This window comes from Schistocerca gregaria, chromosome 5 (genome assembly GCF_023897955.1).
Source record: "Schistocerca gregaria isolate iqSchGreg1 chromosome 5, iqSchGreg1.2, whole genome shotgun sequence".
In the NCBI taxonomy this organism is placed as follows: domain Eukaryota; kingdom Metazoa; phylum Arthropoda; class Insecta; order Orthoptera; family Acrididae; genus Schistocerca; species Schistocerca gregaria.
This window is the reverse complement of record NC_064924.1, coordinates 489,270,264-489,295,535: the sequence shown is the minus strand read 5'-3', so window position 1 is coordinate 489,295,535 and position 25,272 is coordinate 489,270,264. Positions and strand designations below refer to the sequence as shown.

General features: G+C 40.3%; 1 protein-coding gene across 2 annotated transcripts in view; it reads right to left on the bottom strand.

Moving 5' to 3' along the window:
• LOC126272754 (uncharacterized) overlaps nucleotides 1–25,272 on the bottom strand; it is a 270,151-nt gene that overhangs the window by 68,686 nt on the left and 176,193 nt on the right. For both annotated transcript variants that reach the window (XM_049975859.1, XM_049975860.1), the window contains one exon: nucleotides 10,152–10,207. In XM_049975859.1, coding sequence (XP_049831816.1) covers nucleotides 10,152–10,207 — 56 coding nt within the window. The remainder of the gene's footprint in view (nucleotides 1–10,151; nucleotides 10,208–25,272) is intronic.

The following is a 25,272-nucleotide window of genomic DNA, read 5'->3' as shown; positions in this document are numbered from 1 at the left end:
ACTACTACAGTCTATGCTGCTTCCTTATCTTTCTCTCCCTGTAGATTTGAAATGTAACTGTCTCATCTTGAGTTTAATATGGAATCTTATACAGGAATTTAGTGATGTATTCTGTTTCGATCTACAGCTTGCAGTTTTAGGAGTTTAGTACTTTCATATGCACTGATTAGAAAGGTAACATTTTTGATGTCAATAAGAGGCTTTTGCTTTACTTAGAAATTTATTTTTGTGAAGGGACAATTTAATATGAAGTAAAAGTATCAAAGTATGCAATGAAGTTGAACTTTTTTTCAAAAAAGAGAGTTGATTAAGATTTTAGTTACATGATAAATCAGTAAAAGCAATGTAAGCAAATGCCAATGCTCAGTACTGGCTGAGAAAAATAAATAGGCTACAAAATATAAATTAGGACAAATCTGAAAAGGACCAATTGTCAACAAAAACCGCGTTTTTTACACAAGTTTACAGAATTATCTGAACTGAAATAAGAAAACTACACCTACATTGCAGACATTACATTGTGGTGTGGGGCAGAGGGTACTTTCATGTACAACTTTCACTTCCCTACCTTCCTCTTCCAGTTACAATAATGAGCAGGTGCAGGGATCATCCTTATTTTGCTTTCATATTCTTCTGCAACAAATGTGTAGGAACTAGTAATGTACTGACTGACCTCTAAGAAAGTACATTCTTTGGATTTTAACAGTAAACCACACCTGCTGCACGATATGTCTCGTGACATCTGCCATTGGAACTGGACGAACATCTCCATGACACTTTCGTACTCACTCAGCGAACCTGTGACTAAACACACTGTGCTATCTAGGAGCTTCTTTATTTCTTCCATCCAAGCCTTCTGGTCCCAGTCTGATGATCACTATTCAAAGAGTTTTATACATTATCTCCTTCATATGTGAACTATACTGTGAGGACTCTTTTACTGAATTTCAATATGGCGCCTGCCTTTCATGCAATTGCTCATTTTTAAATCACTCTGCATTCTGAAATGTAATTTCCTTAGAGAGCCTATGATATATCACTCAAACTAAATGTTTCGTGATGAACCCATACATCTAGTAGTTTTTTATCCTGTAGTGTTGTTTCAGGGCCTAGTAATAATATATAATATTTAATACAGCCAACAAACTTTTGTTAACTACTTTGAGTTTCAATTTGAAGGTAAATAACATACTTAGCAAAACTTACGCCTGATAATAACATGTAAATACTGGGAACTTCATTGTTTAAAGCAACGTTAACTCATCACTTCTCATATAAAATTATGAAAATGATGATAAATGAAATATGTATGACTATATTTAATAAATAATTACTGAATATATGAGGATATTTGACAAATCTCAAGTGAGTAAGAAAGACTGTGAAGGAATAATACAAGAATCATATAAGAAGAACATGTATTTGAATCAGAGAGGCCAAATTTATAAATGAATATATGTTAAAAATTTTAGACCGAAATGTTAAATAACATGAACCATGGACCTTGCCGTTGGTGGGGAGGCTTGCGTGCCTCAGTGATACAAATAACAGTACCATAGGTGCAACCACAACAGAGGGGTATATCTGTTGAGAGGCCAGACAAACGTGTGGTTCATGAAGAGGGGGAGCAACTTTACAGTAACTGCAGGGGCAACAGTCTGGATGATTGACTGATCTGGCCTTTTAACACTAACCAAAAGGGCCTTTCTGTGCTGGTACTGCGAACGGCTGAAAGCAAGGGGAAACTACAGCTGTAATTTTTCCCGAGGACATGCAGTTTTACTGTATGGTTAAATGATGATGGCGTCCTCTTGGATAAAATATTCCAGAGGTAAAATAGTCCCCCATTCGGATGTCCGGGTGGGAACTATTCACGAGGACGTCATTATCAGGAGAAACAAAACTGGCATTCTACAGATCAGAGCGTGGAATGTCACATCCCTTAATCGGGCAGGTAGGTTAGAAAATTTATAAAGACAAATGGATAGGTTACAGTTAGATATAGTGGGAATTAGCGAAGTGCGGTGGCAGTAGGAACAAGACTTTTAGTCAGGTGAATACAGGGTTATAAATACAAAATCAACTAGGGGTAATGCAGGAGTAGGTTTAATAACGAAAAAAAAAAAAAAAAAAAAAAAATAGGAGTGTGGGTCAGCAACTACGAACAGCATAGTGAATGCATTATTGTGGCCAAGATAGACACGAAGCGCACACCTACTACAATAGTACACAGTTATATGCCAACTAGCTCTGCAGTTGACGAAGAAATTGAAGAAATGTATGATCAAATAAAAGAAATCATTCAGATCGGGAAGGGAGACGAACATTTAATAGTCATGTGGACTGGAATTTCATAGTACAGAAAGGAAGAGAAGCAAACGTGGTACGTGAATGTGGATTGGGGTTAAGGAATGAAAGAGGAAGCCACCTGGTAGAATTTTGCACAGAGCATAACATCATCACAGCTAGCACTTGGTTCAAGAATCATGAAAGAAGGTTGTATACGTGGAAGGAGCCTGGAGATACTAGAAGATATCAGATAGATTATATAACGGTAAGACAGATTTAGGAACCAGGTTTTAAATTGTAAGACATTTCCTGGGGCAGACTTGGACTGACCACAATCTATTGATTATGAACTATAGATTAAAACTGAAGAAACTGCAAAAAGGTGGGAGTTTAAGGAGATGGGACCTGCATAAACTGAAAGAACCAGAGGCTGTACAGAGTTTCAGGGAGAGCATAAGGGAACAATTGACAGGAATGGGGGGAATGGAATACAGTAGAGGAAGAATGGATGGCTCTGAGGGATGAAGTAGTGAAGGCAGTAGAGGATCAAGTAGGTAAAAAGACGAGGGCTAGTAGAAATCCTTGAGTGACAGAAGGTATATTGAATTTAATTGATGAAAGGAGAAAATATAAAAATGCAGTAAATGAAGCAGGCAAAAAGGAATACAAATGTCTCAAAAATGAGATCGACAGGAAGTGCAAAATGGCTAAGCAGGCATGGCTAGACGACAAATGTAAGGATGTAGAGGCTTATCTCACTTGGGGTAAGATAGCTACTGCCTATAGGAAAATAATGAGACCTTGGAGAAAACAGAGCCACTTTCATGAATATCAAGAGCTCAGATGGAAACCCAGTTCTAAGCAAAGAAGGGAAAGCAGAAAGATGGAATGAGTATGTAGAAGGCCTATACAGGGGTGATGTACTTGAGGACAATATTATGGAAGTGGAAGAGGATGTAGATGAAGATGAAACGGGAGATACAATACTGCGTGAAGAATTTGATAGAGCACTGAAAGACCTAAGTCAAAACAAGGCCCCGGGAGTAAACAGCATTCCATTAGAACTACTGATAGCCTTGGGAGGGTCAGCCCTGACAAAACTCTACCATCTGGAGAGCAAGATGTATGAGACAGGCGAAATACCCTCAGACTTCAAGAGGAATATAATAATTGAAATCCCAAAGAAAGCAGGTGTTGACAGATGTGAAAATTACTGAACTACCAGTATAATAAGTCACAGATGTAAAATACTAACACAAATTCTTTACAGACGAATGGAAAAACTGGTAGAAGACAACGTCAGGGAAGATCAGTTTGGATTCCACAGAAATATTGAAACATGTGAGGCAATACTGACCCTACGACTTATCTTAGAAAGCTAGATTCAAAAAAGGCAAACCTACCTTTCTAGTATTTGTAGACTAAGAGAAAGCTTTTGACAATGTTGACTGGAATACTATCTTTCAAATTCTGAAGGTGGCAGGGGTAAAATACAGGCAGCGAAAGGCTACTTACAATTTGTACAGAAACCAGATGGCAGTTATAAGAGTCAAGGCGCATGAAATGGAAGCAGTGGTTGGGAAGGGAGTGAGACAGGGTTGTAGCCTATCCCCAATGTTGTTCAATCTGTATATTGAGCAAGCAGTAAAGGAAACAAAAGAAAAGTTCGGAGTAGGAATTAAAATCTATGGAAAAGAAATAAAAACTTTGAGGTTTGCGATGACATTGTAATTCTATCAGAGACAGCAAAGGACTTGGAAGAGCAGTTGAATGGAATGGATAGTGTCTTGAAAGGAGGATATAAGATGAACATCAACAATAGCAAAATGAGGATAATGGAATGTAGTCGAATTAAGTCGGGTGCTGCTGAGGGAATTAGATTAGGAAATGAGACACTTAAAGTAGTAAAGGAGTTTTGCTATTTGGGGAGCAAAATAACTGATGATGGTCGAATTAAAGAGGATATAAAATGTAGGCTGGGAATGGCATGGAAAGCATTTCTGAAGAAGAGAAATTTGTTAACATCGATTGTAGATTTAAGTGTCAGGAAGTCATTTCTGAAAGTATTTGTTTGGAGTGTAGCCATGTATGGAAGTGAAATGTGGACGATAAATAGTTTAGACAAAAAGAGAATAGAAGCTTTCGAAATGTGGTGCTACAGAAGAATGCTGAAGGTTAGATGGGTAGATCAGGTAACTAATGAGGAGGTATTTAACAGAATTGGGGAGAAGAGGAGTTTGTAGCACAACTTGACTAGAAGAAGGGATCGGTTGGTAGGACAAGTTCTGAGGCATCAAGGGATCACCAATTTAGTACTGGAGGGCAGCGTGGAGGGTAAAAATCGTAGGAGGAGGCCAAGAGATGAATACACTAAACAGATTCAGAAGGATGTAGGTTGCAGTAGATACTGGGAGATGATGAAGCTTGCACATGATAGAGTAGCATGGAGAGCTAGTTCAAACCAGTCTCTGGACTGAAGACCACAACAACAACAATAAAAATGTTATAAAAATGCATATGATAAATGTAATCACAGCTCATAGTGTGGCTCAGCATCTCAACATGCCTCAGTCTTCAACACTATTGTTTTGATTTTGCTTTGAAGCCAGTGCTACAGGGAGTTTCTTCAAGTATTTGAGATATAAGAAAAAGTTTGAAATGATCTGAAACTGAATTGTGTTTGCCTCTTTAGTCATGCATCAAGTTCTCGGAAACCAAATCATCCCCTGACTGAGTTAAGTTAACCAACAAGGAAAGTGTTTGAATTCGAACACTGATAATAACGCAAAAATTTCTTAGGATATAATTGCTCATCCCGTAAATGACAGTATGATCCATCCTTACCACAAGAGACATTTATGAATCATCTGGTCGAAGACACAAGAGTGTCACGTATGACTTTAGGTGATGTAAGCTACACAGGAGGACGACAGTTGATTTGTAAGATTAGAATATGAAAAAGTAAAGTTACACGACTGTCATTTTATCATCAGGTTTCACTCTGCTATAAATCAACTTTCTACACTGAAGTACAAATCATTGTTACATTATGCCTGGTCAAAGGCAGTTTAGGATAATGACATAAAAATACAACAAAAAGGATAACATTGTTACTCACCATATAGAAGAGATGTTAAGTCACAGACAGGCAGGGGAAAAAAGACTGCTATTGGCTACGATGACCCACAAAATCCACGCAAAAACAATTCATGCACATACACATGACCTGTCTTTGGCTTTCTGGCGTTGTCAGCCAAAGCCAGTGTTCTGGTCTCTCTCGCCTGCTCAATTTTGTGTGTGTGTGTGTGTGTGTGTGTGTGTGTGTGTGTGTGTGAGCGCGCGTGCGCGCACACACACACGCGCGCGCGCGCGCGCAAGAGAATTATTCAATCTTGGATTTTTGACATATCAATGCAATCATTTGAAAATTTAATCAGTGTGGCACTTGATACTGACGTATTTCAACGCAGAAATGCTGTAGAAAGTGAAAAGGTGCCTATAGTCCAATTTGCATATTGCTCTGTTACTTCGGTTTGACCACTTCATTAAATACCCACACCCACACTTTGAAGACTGAGTAGGTCTGCAACACTATTAGGTCAGTAGAAAAGTTAATTGTTAGAATAGCATAATTATTTTCTGCAGGCTAAACTATAGCAATAAATCACATAATTGAAATGAGTGTTTTGGTCCTATTACACCAATATTTTCGTTTTTCGTTTTACCAAAGCACACCTAAGATCTTTGACAGGTTATCATTCAAATGTGTGTCATTGTTGGTAAGGCATACTTTTGTATTTGAATGGCTCAGAGCACTGTTTCTGGGTTGAGTGATTAGTATACTAAGCAAATTTTTCTTTGTTCAAAAATCAAATGTGTGTGAAATCTGATGGGACTTAACTGCTAAGGTCATCAGTCCCTAAGCTTACGCTGTACTTTACTTTACCTAAATTATCCTAAGGACACACACACACACACACACACACACACACACACACACACACACGCACGCACGAGGACTAGCGAACTTCCCTCATAAATAGGTCATTTAGAATTTTTAAATATGCCACTCTACAAATAAAGCACTAAATTAGTAGTTTAATTACTGTAGCTAGAAAGTGGTCAGGATTCAAATTAATATTTAGAAACTTATAGACCAACTTAAAACTATGTCGAATTAGCTGAGAGAACGTAGGTCTGTGGTCATACTGGATTCATACAGTCTACAATCAATGATTATTCTTTTGGTAGAGTGCCATATTGTTGAGCATTTTGTTGCAGATAGGGATCCGTAAGGTAACTCACTTGTAAAAATTTCGAGAATTATCTCGTTCATGCTTTGAAGTAATTTTTAATTATAGCAAGGTGAGAAAAGGTTTTCTGTAAGTCAGACCACATAATGTACTGAAAGTTAAGTAGTGTATGTTCATGTAATAATCAGGATACAGTGACATTTAATAATCACTAGTTAGGATGTTGAGAATACACTATGTGATCAAAAGAAGTATCCAGATCAAAAGAAGTATCCGGACACACCCAAAAACATACATTTTTCATATTAAGTGCCATGTACTTCCACCTGCTGCCAGGTACTCCACATCAGCAACCTCAGTGCTCATTAAGCGACATGAGAGATGCTTGGAGGGGTGGAGGCGGGAGGGGATGTTTAGCTTTTTATATCTCTTCAAGTAGCTTTGGGACAAACTTTGCATAGAAACTTTACCGACACAAGGTCTAACAACATAAAATTTAATTCTACTAATTCTTTCCAATATGACCCAAATTGAGGTCAAAGTGGAAATAAAAACAATGAGCATTTTTATTCCACTTTTTTGTAAAAGTATTTTTGCAAACTCTTTGAAACTATTTTTCATTAGAAAGACAATGTTTCCACAATCTAAGAAAAAGTAAATTTGGTTTTGCAATGCAAGCACATAAGGTCCTAAGAAGCAGCAACAAGATGGAGGCATAGTGAAAATGTGACAATGTTCCACTGGCATTAAAATCTGACATATTTTATTATGTTTTACAGCTGTTTAATACTCTCTCAGGGACATAATATATAAAAAAAAACTGACAAATAAGAAGTAAGCTTGAGTCAGAACAAATCGAGAAGTGTCAAAAAGGTTTTTTTGACACCACATGACATATTACAGCCTGTTTGTTCACAAGCTCTAAAACTTCTCAATGATTTTGAATTTGATTCGCTGATACAAAATAAGAAGAAGACTGCATGGAATTCTTTCCGAAACTTGGTCACAAATTTCTTGGTAAACCTTTGGGCTCACTATCAAGTGATACCTACAGTTGAAAAACGATATTAGGGCTACTGTAGCAAGTCTATGATTGCTGACTATTGTTGGATGAATGCTGTACATATTCCAGACACACAACGTTCCACACCCACAACACAAGCAAAAGTCATGAAAGGCGGTTTGTAATATACAGGGAGGTTATGCTTTTATCACTTCCATTGAGTGCATTCCTTTTTATTTCTCAATAATGCTAGATAACACTGACACTATACAATCAACTTAAACATGAACCAGTTCAGCATATTTATTGTCATTTTTATATTCAGCACCCTCGATTTCATAAGAATTGTATTGATAAAAAAAGAGTTGTTGTTGTTGTCTTCAGTCCCGAGACTGGTTTGATGCAGCTCTCCATGCTACTCTACCCTGTGCAAGTACTGGGAAGTACCTACTGCAACGTACATCCTTCCGAATCTGTTTAGTGAATTCATCTCTTGGTCTCCCTCTATGATTTTTACCCTCCACGCTGCCCTCCAATACTAAATTGGTGATCCCTTGATGCCTCAGAACATGTCCTACCAACCGATCCCTTCTTCTAGTCAAGTTGTGCCACAAACTTCTCTTCCCCCCAATCCTATTCAATACCACCTCATTAGTTACGTGATCTACCCATCTAAACTTCAGCATTCTTCTGTAGCACCACATTTCGAAAGCTTCTATTCTCTTCTTGTCCAAATTAGTTATCGTCCATGTTTCACTTCCATACATGGCTACACTCCAAACAAATATTTCAGAAACGACTTCCTGATACATAAATCTATATTCGATGTTAACAAATTTCTCTTCTTCAGAAACGCTTTCCTTCCCATTGCCAGTCTACATTTTATATCCTCTCTACTTCGACCATCATCAGTTATTTTACTTCCTAAATAGCAAAACTCCTTTACTACTTTAAGTGTCTCGTTTCCTAATCTAATTCCCTCAGCATCACCCGATTTAATTTGACTACATTGTATTATCCTCATTTTGCTTTTGTTGATGTTCATCTTATATCCTCTTTTCAAGACACTGTCCATTCCGTTCAACTGCTCTTCCAAGTCCTTTGCCGTCTCTGACAGAATTACAATGTCATCGGCGAACCTCAAAGTTTTTACTTCTTCTCCATGAATTTTAATACCTACTCCAAATTTTTCTCTTTTTTTTCCTTTACTGCTTGCTCAATATACAGATTGAATAATATCGGGGAGAGGCTACAACCCTGTCTCACTCCTTTCCCAACCACTGCTTCCCTTTCATGCCCCTCGACTCGTATAACTGCCATCTGCTTTCTGTACAAATTGTAAATAGCCTTTCGTTCCCTGTATTTTATCCCTGCCACCTTTAGAGTTTGAAAGAGAGTATTCCAGTCAACATTGTCAAAAGCTTTCTCTAAGTCTACAAATGCTAGAAACGTAGGTTTGCCTTTTCTTAATCTTTCTTCGAAGATAAGTCGTAAGGTCAGTATTGCCTCACGTGTTCCAACATTTCTACGGAATCCAAACTGATCCTCCCCGAGGTCCGCATCTACCAGTTTTTCCATTCGTCTGTAAAGAATTCGCGTTAGTATTTTGCAGCAGAGTAAAATTAATAAATTTCAAAGTGTCCAAGAAGACTGCAATCCTGTTGTATAAAATACTACTATTAACAACCTAGACAGTGATTTTGTTTACGAAATGAAGTAGAGCATTAAATATTGAGTTCCAAGAATTTATGTTCAGCTGTTACAAGAGATGAAACTGATAATGGTAGTGGTATTTGTACAATGTTGAAGATAAGTCAAATAATTAGAGAATGAAATTATACTATGTTGAGGAATGTAGAAGTCCTCTAAAACCAACAAATGAATTAACTACGTGTCAGATCCTTCAGATTTTATTCTGTGTATCCAAAAATGTAACAGTTTCTTGATCCCACAGTTTGCCAAATTGTAGGCACGTGGTTCGATCCCACTTACTATATGCGACACCTTTCTGTAAGGATTTTCAGTACTCCATAAATTCTTGGAGTTTCCGTAACTTTGGTAATGACTTCTCTGGCTGTGTCATGGTCCATTCTAGAGTCTTTGATTAAGATTCAGGTCTTTTATTTTGTAAGATGACACAGCAGCATACCTAAGAAGATTTTTAAGGAGTGACACCAGCAGTGGAAGCCTTTGTATTTATACCAGTGTGCTAATTCATGGTCTCTTATTATTTAGACAGTGAAGAGATATTTTACTACCTTCTTTGCTTCTGACAGACCAATCTTCTTGCAAAAACTGTGCCAAGAAACTCATAGTCATAAATTATTTGCTTATAATTCAAAATGGTTCAAATGGCTCTGAGTACTAAGGGACTTAACATCTGAGGCCATCAGTCCTCTATACCTTAGAATTACTTAAACCTAAATAACCTACGGACATCACACACATCCATGCCAGAGGCAGGATTCGAACCTGCGACCGTAGCAGTCATGCGGTTCCAGACTGAAGTGCCTAGAGCCGCTCAGTCACCGTGGCCAGCCCCTTATAATTGACTATCATAATAGGAAATACATTATATCACGTAAGTAATAGAACTTCCCAATTACCTGACTGAGATGTTCCTGGTAGAACATGGTGTTTCAGTCTGCACAGCAAATGATGCCTAGAAAATAAAATGATATATGAATTATCTGCAAAAAAAAAAAAAAAAATGGGAAAATGGAGACAATATTAACCATGTAATTTATGTCACAACAGGAATGAAATGGAATAGCCAAAAGAACTCTAAATACCAAAATCTAACTTCACTGACAAAAACGAGTACTTGGTCACAGCAGCACTACCTATAACAAAAATACTAAAATAAGATGATAAATTGCTACGAGGAAATACACCAATAACTCAACATATAGTTCACTAAATCTATCTGCATAACCCTGCTTATAAAGGTTGTGGGTACAGTGGCACCAATATTGGTGGGTTCTGTCACCAACCAAACTCAGCCAAAGATTGCTGACCTTTTCAGATTGTTATCCCACAACATATGTGGCCACAATGTGGCCAATCTCTTTGCCCAAATGTACAGACTTTGGACAATAATCAGTGAAATTCAAAATCAGTTTGTTTCCTCTGGTCATAACGGCCAACAAAACATGAAACGTGGACTATGAGAAACATGTAAGTTTAGTCAAAAGAGTTGGTGGTATCCTGAGAATGAAAAATATCATAATCGGGAAATAGTTCAGAATCTATGGACAGAAATGACAGGTTTTGGAAACCACAAGTAGATAAAATGATTATTGGAAACTTTAGGCACAGATTATAAACTCAAAAAATAATTTGTTCAAGTGAGAAGGGTGGTGTATCTTATGCTTCAGATTACTGCACCATAGTGGATGTTTTTTGGATTGTGATAGATGGACATTGGTGCTTACAGTTGTTTTTATGCCTGTAGGGTGGTCATTCTGTTACATGAAATGGTTTGCAAATGTGGCGTTGAGAGTATCTTATTCTGAGCTGTGTGTCTGTCTTTCATATGTATGCTGAATGACAGTTACTGAAGGTTAACTGACGTAGGCCAGCACAACTTAAAATAAATTCAGCAAAACAATGTGTTTGTAATATTGTTTTTGAAGGTTACTATGAATCATCTCTAGTGTGCGACAGAATGTTTTTTCCTTCATCTCACATATTCATAAAGCTTGTCAGGTAATTCCAATAACTGAGGACAAAGTGTACAGTACTTGATACTTTCTTTTTGAAACAGATATAGCTCATTCACATTATTTGGAGGCTTTTTAATAGTAAAAGCCAGATTGTAGCACTTGTCACCATGCACCGAGGCGGTGGTATCTATCCCTCCCTTGAAGGTTAAAATCTAACCTACTTCATGTATAGAACTGATTCTAACCTAAGCTAATCTAACTTGAATCCACCAAAAACTGACAAAGGAGATCCAATGCACTGGGGCGATGTTGTTGCCCGATGTTATCAGGCGACAATATCTGAGGACTGCTGTCTGTGTCACAGTGAAGCCGAATGCCACCTTCTAAGACACAAATCAAGGCACTGGATAATCTGATATTACACTCTTGTATACTTGTATTACGGGTTATTGAGTACACAAGCACACAACAGTTTCTGGATTTTGTGACTGTTGTTGCAAAAAAATTCATGAGTGGACCATTGAAGAAAATCCATTACAATCCTTGAATGAAAACCAGTTAATTACGTGCATGATTTGGAAAGTAACCTTCATTCAGCTGTACATAAAAAACTTACATAATTTTTTTTTTTTACTTACATCATGGAACTGCAGGTGTTTCTTATTTTTCAGTATAGTCATATTTAAATTTAAACATTTGTCATAGGATCTCTCTAATTTATGAATTCCTCCTTAATCAAATTTTCCACCTTCCAGCGTAGCCAATCTTTCACAGCATTTATGTTTATTACCGTCATGTAAGTGCTGTGAAGTGAGCCACTACTTCATGTTAGTGTCGAGATGAAAATCGCTTGGCCTTAATTGTGGGCTGCATGGGGGATGATCAAAAATCTCCCATTTGAAATCTCTAGAGTTTCTTGGACACTGGGAGGATGAGCATCATCATGCAAAAACATGGTCCATAAATTCAACCAACAAAACTCCCTGAGCATATAAAAAAACTGCAGCACCTCGCATTTTGCAGGATTTTTTATTATGGTGCTCATGTTTTGAGGTTGTAATGAGTGAACTTGTGAAAGAGTGAGGTTCATACTTTCACAGTTGGATGCTTACCGAATCAGAGAACTTGCAGATGTGACAATGATGGCACTCTGCATTCAAGCACTTAGCATTATTCTAGTGTGGTGGTTACTATCCGAACCCCCCCCCCCCCCCTCCCCCACCCCCCTTGCCCTATTTCCCTTCCACATTGGTAGTACCCTTATACATTGGTAGTAATGTAAAACTGCATATTCACTGTGACTAAACATTTGATTTTAATATTACACAATTAATTTAAGTTTTAAGTCTGCTTTGGCTAGGTCTATCAAACTGTAGGCACACAAAAATTGTGGAAATTTGCTGTCACCGAAATAACAAAATAAATATCTGTAACAGTTACCTTGGGTCTGCAAATAACTGCAGTATACTGGTAGACATAACACTGAAATCCTTTATTCCTGTGTGGTAGACTCTACTGTTTGTAAAGATCTGAGATTTTCAGGTGAGGGGGACAGAAATCTTCACAAGGGACCTACAGCAGTGGGCAACCTCACAGAGCAATTAATCTCCAACTGGTTTTGTACACACTGAGCAGCCTTTATACATAAACAAGTTAAGCATAGTAGCAATGTCATGGTGTTAACACCATTTAGGTACCTATCACTGTAACCACAGTAGGTTTTGGACTAAAATGTTTTAATACTTTTGTAAAAAATTACTTGTTTTTAAAAACTGTTAGGAGATTTTACATTAACTGAAAGGCAATATTATGTTTGTTTCCATATCTCTGAGGACAATTGCTAGTCAAGTAAAATTGATTACCATTGTTATTACATTATGATACTGTGTATTACTCACATTACACATCTGTCTCTACTGTGATGAGATGTCAATAAAAGTAACTGGATGTTTGAAGGTATAGATGCAACTACCTTCTAACAAAACTAGTCTGTCAAGATGCAGTGAAGGCCAATTTCTCAGGGATGTGTTTGGCCTTTGTGATTAGTAATCTTCAGATGATGCAATGAATATAACAGAAAGTATTTAAAAAATGAGGCTGCATTGAACAAAATTCCTAGCTTACTTTGTTGCTGTCTTAACTTATCTGCAATTACAGTTCTGCAAAACCAATTAAAGATATCACCAACCATCAATATAACTTCTGAAATGTTCCATTTATCACTTGCTCTGTGACTGGGACAACTCTTTAGATAAGCTGAGCAGGAAAGTGGGACTAGATGTCCAATATATTTGTGCCCTCACAGTGGACATACAATGATATCATGCAGGAGAAATTATACAGGGTTTTGCTAAATGGAGCGAACTACAGGGAAAGATCCCAGCGAAGATAAGGAGCAGAAAATGTTGTATGGAGATTGACTACAAATGTGTTCCAAGGGAGGCACACTAACTTGAAAGTAGAGATAAAAGAGTGTAGGTTTCAAGAATTGTAACTGCACATGAAATCACAGGCAAGTGGAATGTTTCACCTGTTTTCCCTCTGCAATCAAGAGGTCAGAAATATTGTCCATCACAGAAAGAGGTCAGAAATATTGTCCATCACAGAAAGAGGTCAGAAATATTGTCCATCACAGAAAGAGGTCAGAAATATTGTCCATCACAGAAAGAGGTCAGAAATATTGTCCATCACAGAAAGAGTTCAGAAATATTGTCCATCACAGAAAGAGGTCAGAATATCACTGAGGCATACATGTACCACATACCAGTACTATGGGACATCTGCACGCACACCGTGCGAGGTGGCACAGTGGCTAGCACAATGGACTCGCATTCGGGAGGATGACGGTTCAATCTCGCGTCCGGCCATCCTGATTTAGGTTTTCTGTTATTTCCCTAAACCGTTCCAGGCAAATGCTGGGATGGTACTTTTGAAAGGGCACAGCTAAATTCCTTCCCTGTTTTTCCCCAATCCGATGAGACTGAGGTCCTCACTGTCTGGTCACCTCCCCCAAACAACCCAAACCAACCCAGGATGCACACAAAGTAAGTGTCAAAATGTTAAAGGCAGCAGGGGAGGTTGGGAAACTGGGGCTGTACCATGTGATGATGATGGTGCAGAATCAGAAGAAGTTTACAGAAGATTGGAAGATAACACTAACTGTCACTATATTCGAGGAAGGGAGTAGGAAGGATTGCATAAACTACAGGGGAGTCACAGAGATACCACAATGTGCCAAGGTATACGAAAGGATACTAGAGAGCAGAATACGAACAAGGGTTCAAAACAAACAGAGATGAACGTCACTGCTTCGTACCTGAGATGTCAACTGTTGACCTCATACTTTCAGCACCACTATGAATTTGATGAATACACCATGTTGGTATTCGCAATACAGAAAAGGCATTTGATAGTATCTGTAGAAGACACATCTGGGAAGCACTAGAAAAGAAAGGACTGGAGAAAGAGACGACAAGCAGGGTGGAGGAGAAGTACTGTGGAAGTCTGAGTTGTGTGAAAGTGGAAAATGAAAAGATGGATTGGTTCAAGAAAACAAATGGTGTGAAAGAGGTCAGCGCATTGTCACCTCTCTTCTTTACTGCGGTTTTGGGTGAGATAATAACTAAGATGGCAGAAAAAACTGGAGAAGACAAGATAAAGCATCAGTATTCACAAATGACTTGATGATCTGGGGAAACAGGGAGGAGGACATTATGGAACAGCTGGATGTTTGGGAAGAAGCTGTGAGACAGTATGGGATGAAATTTAATGTAAAAATATGTGAGATACTGATAACAACTGCAAGGAAAAATAGATCAACTAGCGGATTAAGGATTGGATGTGAACATTCAAAGAAGGCGGAAAGTGTGATAGAGGCAAATGGAAGAAAGAAGGAGAGATTAGTGAACATGGTACACAGGCAGAAGCATTCCTGCAAAGTGTTAGGAGCCTGGTCTGACACAAAGATGTCCCACAAAACAGTATGGAAGTGATATATAGTAGTAGTAGTAGTAGTAGTAGTAGTAGTAGTAGTAGTTTTATTCATCCGTAGATCTCTTTTTACAAGGATATAGGACATGTCAAAGTATTTACAAGCTTAGATCAATTTACAATAAGCTAATTCGTATACACATATATTTACAGACTTCTAGTTAGAGACAAACATTAGATTTTACTCCTGGTATACAATAATTTATTTACAAATAACTCATTAAATAATGTAATGCCACACTATTCACTCATATTTCACTATCAGTCACTGCACACATTGTACACACATTGTTTCATAACACTTCACTCACTACATACATACACACACACACACACACACACACACACACACACACACACACACACACACACATATATATGAGTCACTACATTCCCAATATTGACCTATACATCTGAAACATGAGTAATGAAGCAAAGAGATGTAAGCACATGCCTTTAGGCATGTGAAATTAAGGACAGATAGGCTGAAGAATGAAAGGGTATGGGAAATAGTGAAAGAGGGACCCTTGCAGAGAAGGATAGAAACAACAAGGCTTAGACGGAATGGGAACTTCAACAAATGGAAAACAAGAGAACACCCAAGGAGATACGTAAATGGAGATGCAAAGGACGCGACCAAGAGGCAGACCAAGGGATTGGTGACTGAAAGATATGGAAGAATGTGTTGAAAAAAGAGGCAAGAACTAACAGAGTGAACACAGAAAGATGGTGGGAGAACAAGACTAGATCTATACATCTACTTTTAATAATATTGTCACTGTTCCATCCTGAATTTTCCACTGTTCCGTATTAATTTGTACCATTTTCAATATAAGAGAAGGAAAGTTGCCACTCACTATATATCGGAGACGCTGAGTCGCGATAGACACAACAAAAAAATTCACACAATTATAGCTTTCGGTCATTATGCCCCCCCCCCCCCCTCTCTCTCTCTCTCTCTCTCTCTCTCTCTCTCTCTCTCTCTCTCTCTCTCACACACACACACACACACACACACACACACACACACACACACACACGTCTGCTGTCTACAGTCTCAGGCAACTGAAACCACACTGTGGTTTCAGTTTTCTTTTTAATCCTAACTGCATTTTCTCAAGACCATTCTATACTCCAGATTTGTTCCGAGAGAATGTTTTAAGGACAAACATGCTCTACCTCTCATTGATTTTAGTAAGGTACGATTCCTCATTTCTGATACCGTATTTTAAGTTCCCCACTGAAGAGTCATTCTTTAGTTTTATCTTCCATCCACAGTAAAATATTGGGTTGTCTTTTTAGTGTGACTTGTTGCAATTTATCAGTTTCTGTACCTCTTCCAATTGTCAAGAGTGTGTCGATATTGATAAATAGAGTTTACCGATTTCCATGGAGTATCTTTCATTTGCTTTTAAAAACAGACTTTCTATTCTGCCACTCTTCATTGTCTGACTATAATTTTAAAATCTCTTATTTATAATTAAACCAAGACCTGAATTTTCTACCTGTTTTGCTATGTCCAGATTTTAATGCTATTTCATTTATGCATTTTATCTTATGTCATTTCTCTCACATCACTATTCTCCATGTATGTAATTACTATGCAATATGCACCTGAGAGTTTAGCAGATGGGTAACAAAACAAGTTTCAGTTTATTTCTCAGTTTTTCCGCTCTTTAACAGCAGTTGGGAAATTATTCTTGGGTCCTGCAGACCTGCAATTGAATTGCTCGCCCAAACAACACTGTAATGAACACTTTTGTCAAAAGAGAGCTGAAATAACATTTTGTGATATGTACCATAGTCTCTTCTGATGCAGCACACCACAATGTGACACACACAATGTTGTAGCAATGAGATCAGAGTGAAAGAGCTTGAGTGTGGAAAATTACTTCAAGGACACATTCGTCACTGGAAAGACAATAAATGAAAGACAATGTAGGGCAAAGGATACCCTTACATACTGAGGAGACATTGTCCTTTTCCTGGAAAATCATCGTCTGATGGGGTGGATGGAACAACGCTGCACCTGCTACTTGTATTGAAAACAGGGTTTTCACAATCTGCATAGCCAAAAAGTTGTGTGTGTTAAATACTTGCAGAGCTCTAATATGGCAGTTAGTCCACACTGAATAGTTCTGAACATAGTTCCGACTTCTTATCTGACTTTCATATGAACGTCAGCCTAACCAACACAACCAGTGCATACATTCAGGCCAGAGGAGATACAAAATCACACTGGTAAGTGGGCTAGCACTGACAAATTCTTTGCAAATTTGACTGTTCTGTATCACTGAAATGCTACCACGAACTCTCAATCTGTGAACTTGTTTCCTCCTCCTCTTCTGGGTGTTTCACTTTCTTGTCAAGCAGTTTATGTACAGAGATACTTTAAAAAGTGATTTTAGATTACATTTCAAGATCAAATGTGTGTTTATATTGTGCCAAAATTTTTATGTAGATTTTGCTAAAGGAATTTAAGAAATTTAAAACGAAAAGCACTATTTAACATGCTAGGGATGACAAAGCATAAGAAATGCTTGCTACTAATATCAGAAAAAGCAAAACAAATTACCTTCAGGATTTTATCAGCATTGGATACAGGTTTCAGGAAATTTGGGACACAGAGCTGCATTAGAAGCTAATTACTACTTGTTTCAGTTGAAGACCATTGTCTCAAACCTATATCAACATTAAAAAGACAAAACTAGCTACAAAACCTCAAAAGACAAAATCACCATTTAGACGTAACATATGAGGAGCGTTTGACAAGTGCCTGAGTAGTCCAAGAGATGGCCCCACCAGCGCGTCTCAAGGTCGTATTTAGTTAATCGCATCTTTGGAAAGAACGTACACCAAGTCTCAGTCATATTGGTATCCTACTTTGTGTTTGGCATTCGTGAGAATCAAGGAAGTCAAGTGATTGTCAGAAAATGGACGATAAAGAATTTTGTGTGGTGATTAAACATTACTTTATGAAAGGCAAAACGCCTCAGGAGACTAAAGAGAAACTTTAAACGTTATGGTGACTCTGTTCCTTCAATTAGAACAATTTATCAGTGGTTTCAAAATTTTCGGAGTGGCTATATGGGCAGAAGGGATGCTCAACATTCTGGATGCCCTAGGGAGGTTACGACTCCAGAAATCATTGTTAAAATCCATGATATGGTGATGGATGACAGAAGGGTTAAGGTGTGTAAGGTTTCTAGTGCTGTGGGTATCTTGAATGAATGGGTACATACTTTGCATAAACATTTGGACATGAGAAAGCTATCCGCAAGATGGGTTCTGAGATTGCTCACGCCTCACCAAAAACGGAATCATGTGAAATGTTGCAAGGATGGTTTGCAGCTGTTCAGGAAGAATCCGCAGGACTTTAAGCTTAGTTTTGTCACTGTGGATGAAACATGGACACACTATACTCCTGAGACCAAACAACAATCTAAACAAAGGGTTACCAAGGGAGAATCTCCACCAAAAAGACGAAGCCTATTCCTTCGGCCGAAAATGTTATGGCGAGTGTCTCTTGGGGTTCGCAAGGGATTATCCTCATCAACTATCTGGAAAAGGATAAAACTATTACAGGTGCATATTATTCATCGTTAGTGGACCGTTTGAAAACTGAGCTGCAAGAAAAATGCCAGCGATTGGACTGCAAAGAAGTACTTCTCCATCACGACAATGCACACACCTCTGCAGTTGTGGTTGCAAAATTAATGGAAATAGGATTCTAACTCGTTTCACATCCCCCCTATTCTCCAGACCTGGCTCCCTCGGACTAATATTTGTTCCCCAATTTGAAGAAATGGCTTGCGGGACACAGATTTTGTTCAAACAAGGAGGTGACTGCAGCAACTAATGCCTATTTTGCACTATGGACAATTCCTAATGCCCCTCGTAAAAACATTATTTATGAAAATTGGACAGTACAAATCAAAATGGCTCTAAGCAGTATGGGACTTAACATCTGAGGTTATCAGTCCCCTAGACTGAGAACTACTTCAACCTAACTAACCTAAGGACATCACAAACAGCCATGCCCGAGGCAGGATTCGAACCTGTGACCATAGCAGCAGTGCGGTTCTTGACTGAAGCACTTAGAACTGCTCAGCCACAGAGGCCGGCCCAGTACAAATCACTCATATAGAAACATAAATTATATTCACTATCAAGGTCATGAACAACAGCAAGGTACACAATGATTTTCGTGCATCAGCAATTATCTTCATCCACAAAACAAGTAACTGAACATATGTAATGAAGGGTAGCACCTGAGTAACCAAACTACTAGTAAACTCAAAGATAAAACCACAAAGACATCAGATTAATCAGTTATCATAGTATCATCAATTTTTAAACGTAAAAATCACGTTACATGCACATTACAATCTATTACTTGTATAATAAAAAACGGAATGACAATAAGGTAAACCATGACAAATGACAATGAAATATGATTAAAGCAAAGGTGCCAACAGTATTTTTGCATCCAATTTTTGAGTACAATAGAATGTACAAGTCAGCGTATCGCACGTTCAATGGACAAGCACCCAGAAGCTAGGAATACTGAGTAAATGACTAAAACTGAGATTCCAAGTATCTTAGTTATAAGCTTCATAACCATAGATACAAGAAAAACTAAATGGGCATAATAGTAAAAGCCTGAAGAATAAGACATACACAGTGTAAAAAAACTCTGTGACTTACTGAAGAGAACCTTAATGATATAATGCACAACTGTTACAAATACAAGTGTTTCACATTTACTGTGAAACTTAAATAATCTAGCATACAGGATCCAATCTTATCCTCAACAGGAAAAATAAGTAAATACAATTTCCCAAAAGGATCAGTACACAACATCAAAATGTGTCTGGCTTAAATGTCAATATGGACTAATTACTAGTAACCCATTCAAAAAACAATGGAGAATTGGAGTAGTCTAGTTTATACACTAACACTGTAATAACTGGAGGTGAAGCATGTAACAAATAAATGAAAAATATATAAGGAGATTTAGGGGTGTAACTGTAAATAAATCATATAAAAAACAATCATCAACCATTACTAACTTAAGTATAATTCCATTATGATATTAATGTGCAATAATGATGGTCAACACCATCTGAGCAGAAATATACATGAAGTCAAATGCAATAAGCCATACAACAACCAAACTAGAAAAATAGCACAAGGACAAATAACATCGAAAAAGGAGAATCAAAACACTGATATCGGCAAAAAAACAGTTAATTTAGGAATGTGATTTCTCAGATTTTGAGAAAAAACTCAAGCATGACAAAAAATAATACTGAATCCCCGAATCTGAGAAACAACTGAGTTGGCAAAAAAAGTAAAACGGAACTTGGCAAACAAGGATTGTTCTGAATGCGGCAAACAGAAAAACCAAAAAGGAAAAAAAAGAAGTACGAAACCGGCAAAGAGCGACAAACACCGGCAAAGAGCGACAAACACCGGCAAAGAGCGACAAACACCGGCAAAGAGCGACAAACACCGGCAAAGAGCGACAAACACCGGCAAAGAGCGACAAACACCGGCAAAGAGCGACAAACACCGGCAAAGAGCGACAAACACCGGCAAAGAGCGACAAACACCGGCAAAGAGCGACAAACACCGGCAAAGAGCGACAAACACCGGCAAAGAGCGACAAACACCGGCAAAGAGCGACAAACACCGGCAAAGAGCGACAAACACCGGCAAAGAGCGACAAACACCGGCAAAGAGCGACAAACACCGGCAAAGAGCGACAAACACCGGCAAAGAGCGACAAACACCGGCAAAGAGCGACAAACACCGGCAAAGAGCGACAAACACCGGCAAAGAGCGACAAACACCGGCAAAGAGCGACAAACACCGGCAAAGAGCGACAAAACCGGCAAAGAGCGACAAAACCGGCAAAGAGCGACAAAACCGGCAAAGAGCGACAAAACCGGCAAAGAGCGACAAAACCGGCAAAGAGCGACAAAACCGGCAAAAATTACACTAAATTTTGCCAGAAAGATACATTGAATCTGGCACAAATGCAACAAAACCAACTGTATAATGGGAGAGTAAGAGGGGGGGGGGGGGGGAGATATAGAAGGTGGGAAAAGCGGGGAGGGGGGGGGGGGCAAGACAGGGATAGGGAAAAGGATGAAGGGTATGAGGAACAGATAGCTACATACCTGGTATCCTAATTTGAAGAAGAATATAATTTGGTGATGCTAAAGGTTAAAGAACTGTCTTGACAAAGACGCATAGTATACCCTGAGTACTGGTATGGAGTGGAAACTTTTTTAAACTTTTTGAAACTAACAACAAATTATCACTTACCCGGACCTAATCATCCATGAACTACACAGTATGGTGCATTACAAACAATCAACAAGGATCGTATATGTTTGTTGATTGGTTGGTTTGTGGGTTAAAGGGACCAGACTGCTACGGTCATCGGTCTCTTTTTCCAAATACTAAAAATACCCACAGAGAATAAAAAATGTTCAACAGAATAGGAGACAGACGACACAGAACAAAAGAAACGTAGACAAGGACCAGACAAAACGAAATAAAATCGCACAGAATGTGACAGTGGCTGGCTGACCACAGGAACAAAAAAAGGAAAAGCCAACCACCGAGAACACATTAAAAACTGAGTTCAAAATCGTAGGCCAAAGGCCAGAATCAACACAAAACAATAAAATAAAACACAAACACTCAGATTAAATGATAAAAAACCTCTGCCCGAATAAAATGCAAAACTAAGCCAGCCATAGCAGGGTCATCTGTTAAAAGTGCAGGGAGTGTGTCAGGCAGTGCGAACATCTGCCTGCGCACAGCTAAAAGCGGACACTCCAATAAAATGTAGGCCACAGATAAAACAGAGCTGCAGCAACATAGAGGTGGGTCCTCATGGCGCAGTAAGTGGCCGTGCGTCAGCCGAGTATGCCCAATGCACATCCGGCAGAGGACAACAGACTCCTGGCGGGAGACCCGCATGGACGACAGCCACAGAGTCGTCGTCACCTTGATTGGACGGAGATTGTTTGGCGTGGGCAGATTGTGCCATTCAGTGTCCCAAAGCGATAGAACTTTGCGGCCTAAGACTGCCCTCAAATCAGTCGCCGGGAGGCCAATCTCCAGAGATGGTTTACTTGTGACCTCTTTCGCCAGGCGGTCAACATTTTCATTGCCAGGTGTACCAACATGGCCATGGGTCCAAACAAAGACCACAGAGCGGCCGCAACGCGCAAGAGTATGCAGGGACTCCTGGATAGCCATCACCAGATGAGAACGAGGGAAACACTGGTTGAGAGCTCGAAAACCTCTCAGGGAATCGCTACAGACCACAAAGGACTCACCTAAGCAGGAGCGGATATACTCTAGGGCTCGAAAGATGGCGACCAGCTCAGCAGTGTAAACGCTGCAGCCAGCCGGCAATTAACGTTGTTCGGAATGGTTCCCTAGAGTTAGCCCATAACCGACATGACCAGCAACGATCAAACCGTCAGTGTAAACAACGCTAGAGCCCTGATACATGGCCAGGATGGAATAAAAGCGGTGACGGAAGGCCTCTGGAGGGACTGAGTCCTTCAAGCCCTGTGGCAAGTCGAGCCGAAGGCAAGGGCGAAGAACACACCATGGGGGTGTACGCAAAGTGGCCCGGAAAGTATGTGGAACAGTGAAAACTCTAAGCCCAGAGAGAAGCTCTTTGACGTGGACCACGATCATACAACCTGACCGGGGCCAACGGTCTGGCAGATGGACGACTGTTTGCAGGAACAGGAGACGATAGTTTGGATGTCCGGGAAAGCTAAAAACATGGGCAGCATAAGCGGCCAGTAAATTTTGGCACCTTACCAGCAATGGAGGGACACCTGCCTCCGCAAGGATGCTGTCCACTGGGCTGGTCCGGAAGGCACCAGTGACAAGTCGTCTTCCACTGTGTAGGATTGGGTCCAGCACCTGCAGCGCAGATGCGGATGCTGAGCCATAAGCCAGGCTCCCATAATCCAGGTGAGACTGGATTAACGCCTGGTAGAGCCGTAGGAGAGTCAGGCCTGGTGTGACTCAGGCATCGCAGAGCATTTAGATGCTGCCAACACATCTGTTTAAGCTGCCGAATATGAGGCAGCCAAGTCAACCGGGCACCAAAAACTACACCCAAAAACCTATGCGCCTCAACCACAGCAATAAGTTCACCATCAAGATAAAGCTGCGGCTACGGGTGGACAGTGCGTCGCCGGCAGAAAAGCATAACGCAGGTCTTGGCTGCTGAAAACTAAAATCCATGAGCGAGAGCCCAAGACTGCACCTTACGAATAGCGCACTGTAGCTGACGTTCAGCAGCTGCAATGCCAATAGAGCTGTAGTAAAGGCAGAAGTCATCAGCATACAGGGAAGTGGAGACAGACTTTCCCACCGCTGCAGCAAGCCCGTTTATGGCAATTAAAAACAGGCAGACACCGAGGGCAGATTCCTGTGGTACCCCGTTCTCCTGGACTCGGGAGGAACTATGGGGGGCCACGACTTGCACGCAGAAGGTATGATACAACAGAAAATTGTGGATAAAGATCGGCAGAGGGCCGCGAAGACCCCATCCATGAAGCGTAGAAAGGATGTGATGACGCCATGTTGTATTGTACATCTTCCGCTTGTTGAAAAAGACAGCGACCAGGTGCAGACTGCGCGCAGACGCAGTACGGATGGCCGACTCCAGGCTCACCAGATTGTCAGCTGCAGAGCGGCCTTTACAGAGCCCACCCTGAGACGGAGCCAGAAGGCCCTGAGACTCCAGTACCCAATTCAACCGCCGGCTCACCATCCGTTCAAGCAACTTGCAAAGAACGTTGGTGAGGCTAATGGGATGGTAGCTGTCCACCTCCAAAGGGTTCTTGCTTGGTTTCAGAATGGGGATAACAATACTTTCCCGCCATTGTGACGGAAACTCACCCTCAACCCAAGTACGGTTGTAAAGGCCAAGTAGCTGTCGCTGGCGGTCCACTGAAAGGTGTTTCAGCATCAGAGTGGATGCTATCTGGGCCAGGAGCGGTATCGGGACAAGCGGCGAGGGCACTGCGGAATTCCCACTCACTGAATGGAACATTGTACAATTCAGGATGGTGGGTGCGAAAAGAAAGACTCCGACGTTCTATCCGCTCTTTAGTGGAGTGGAAGCCCAAGGGGTAGTTGGCAGAAGCGGAATTCAGAGCAAAGTGCTCTGCCAAGCGGTTTGCAATGACGTCGGAGTCAGTACAAACTGCTCCATTCAGTGAGAGCGCAGGGATGCTGACGGGGGTCCGATAGCCATAGACGCGTCGGATCTTGGCCCAGACCTGCGATGGAGAGAGATGCAGCTCAATGGTGGACCCATACCTCTCCCAGCACTACTGCTTGCTTTGGCGGATAAGGCGGTGGGCCCGCGCACGTAGCCGTTTGAAGGTGATGAGGTGTTCAATGCAGGGATGTCACTTGTGATGCTGTAGCGCCCGCCGGCGATCTTTAATCGCTTCAGCAATCTCAGGCGCCCACTAAGGCACAGTCCGCCACCAAGGGGACCAAGAAGAATGGGGAATTGAAGAGTCTGCGGCGGTAACGATGACGGTGGTGACCAATTGAACCACCGTATCAATGTCATCATTAGAGAGAGGCTCAATAGCGGCAGTGGAGGAAAACAAGTCCCAGTCAGCCTTATTCATAGCCCATCTGTGAGGGCGCCCAGAAAAGTGATGCTGTGGCAGTGACAGAAAGATCGAAAAGTGGTGACTACCACATAGGTCGTCATGCACACTCCATTGGACATACGGTAAGAGGCTAGGGCTGCAGATCGAAAGATCAATGGCAGAATACGTGCCATGCACCACACTGAAGTGTGTGAAGGCACTGTCATTTAAAATGGAAAGATCAAGCTGCACTAATAAATGCTCAATGGTGGCGTCTCTACCTGTTGCCACTGACCCACCCCACAGAGAGTTATGGGCGTTGAAGTCGCCCAATAACAAGAAAGGTGGCGGCAACTGGGCTATCAGCGCAGCCAGGACATGCTGCAAGACATCACCATCTGGTGGAAGGTAAA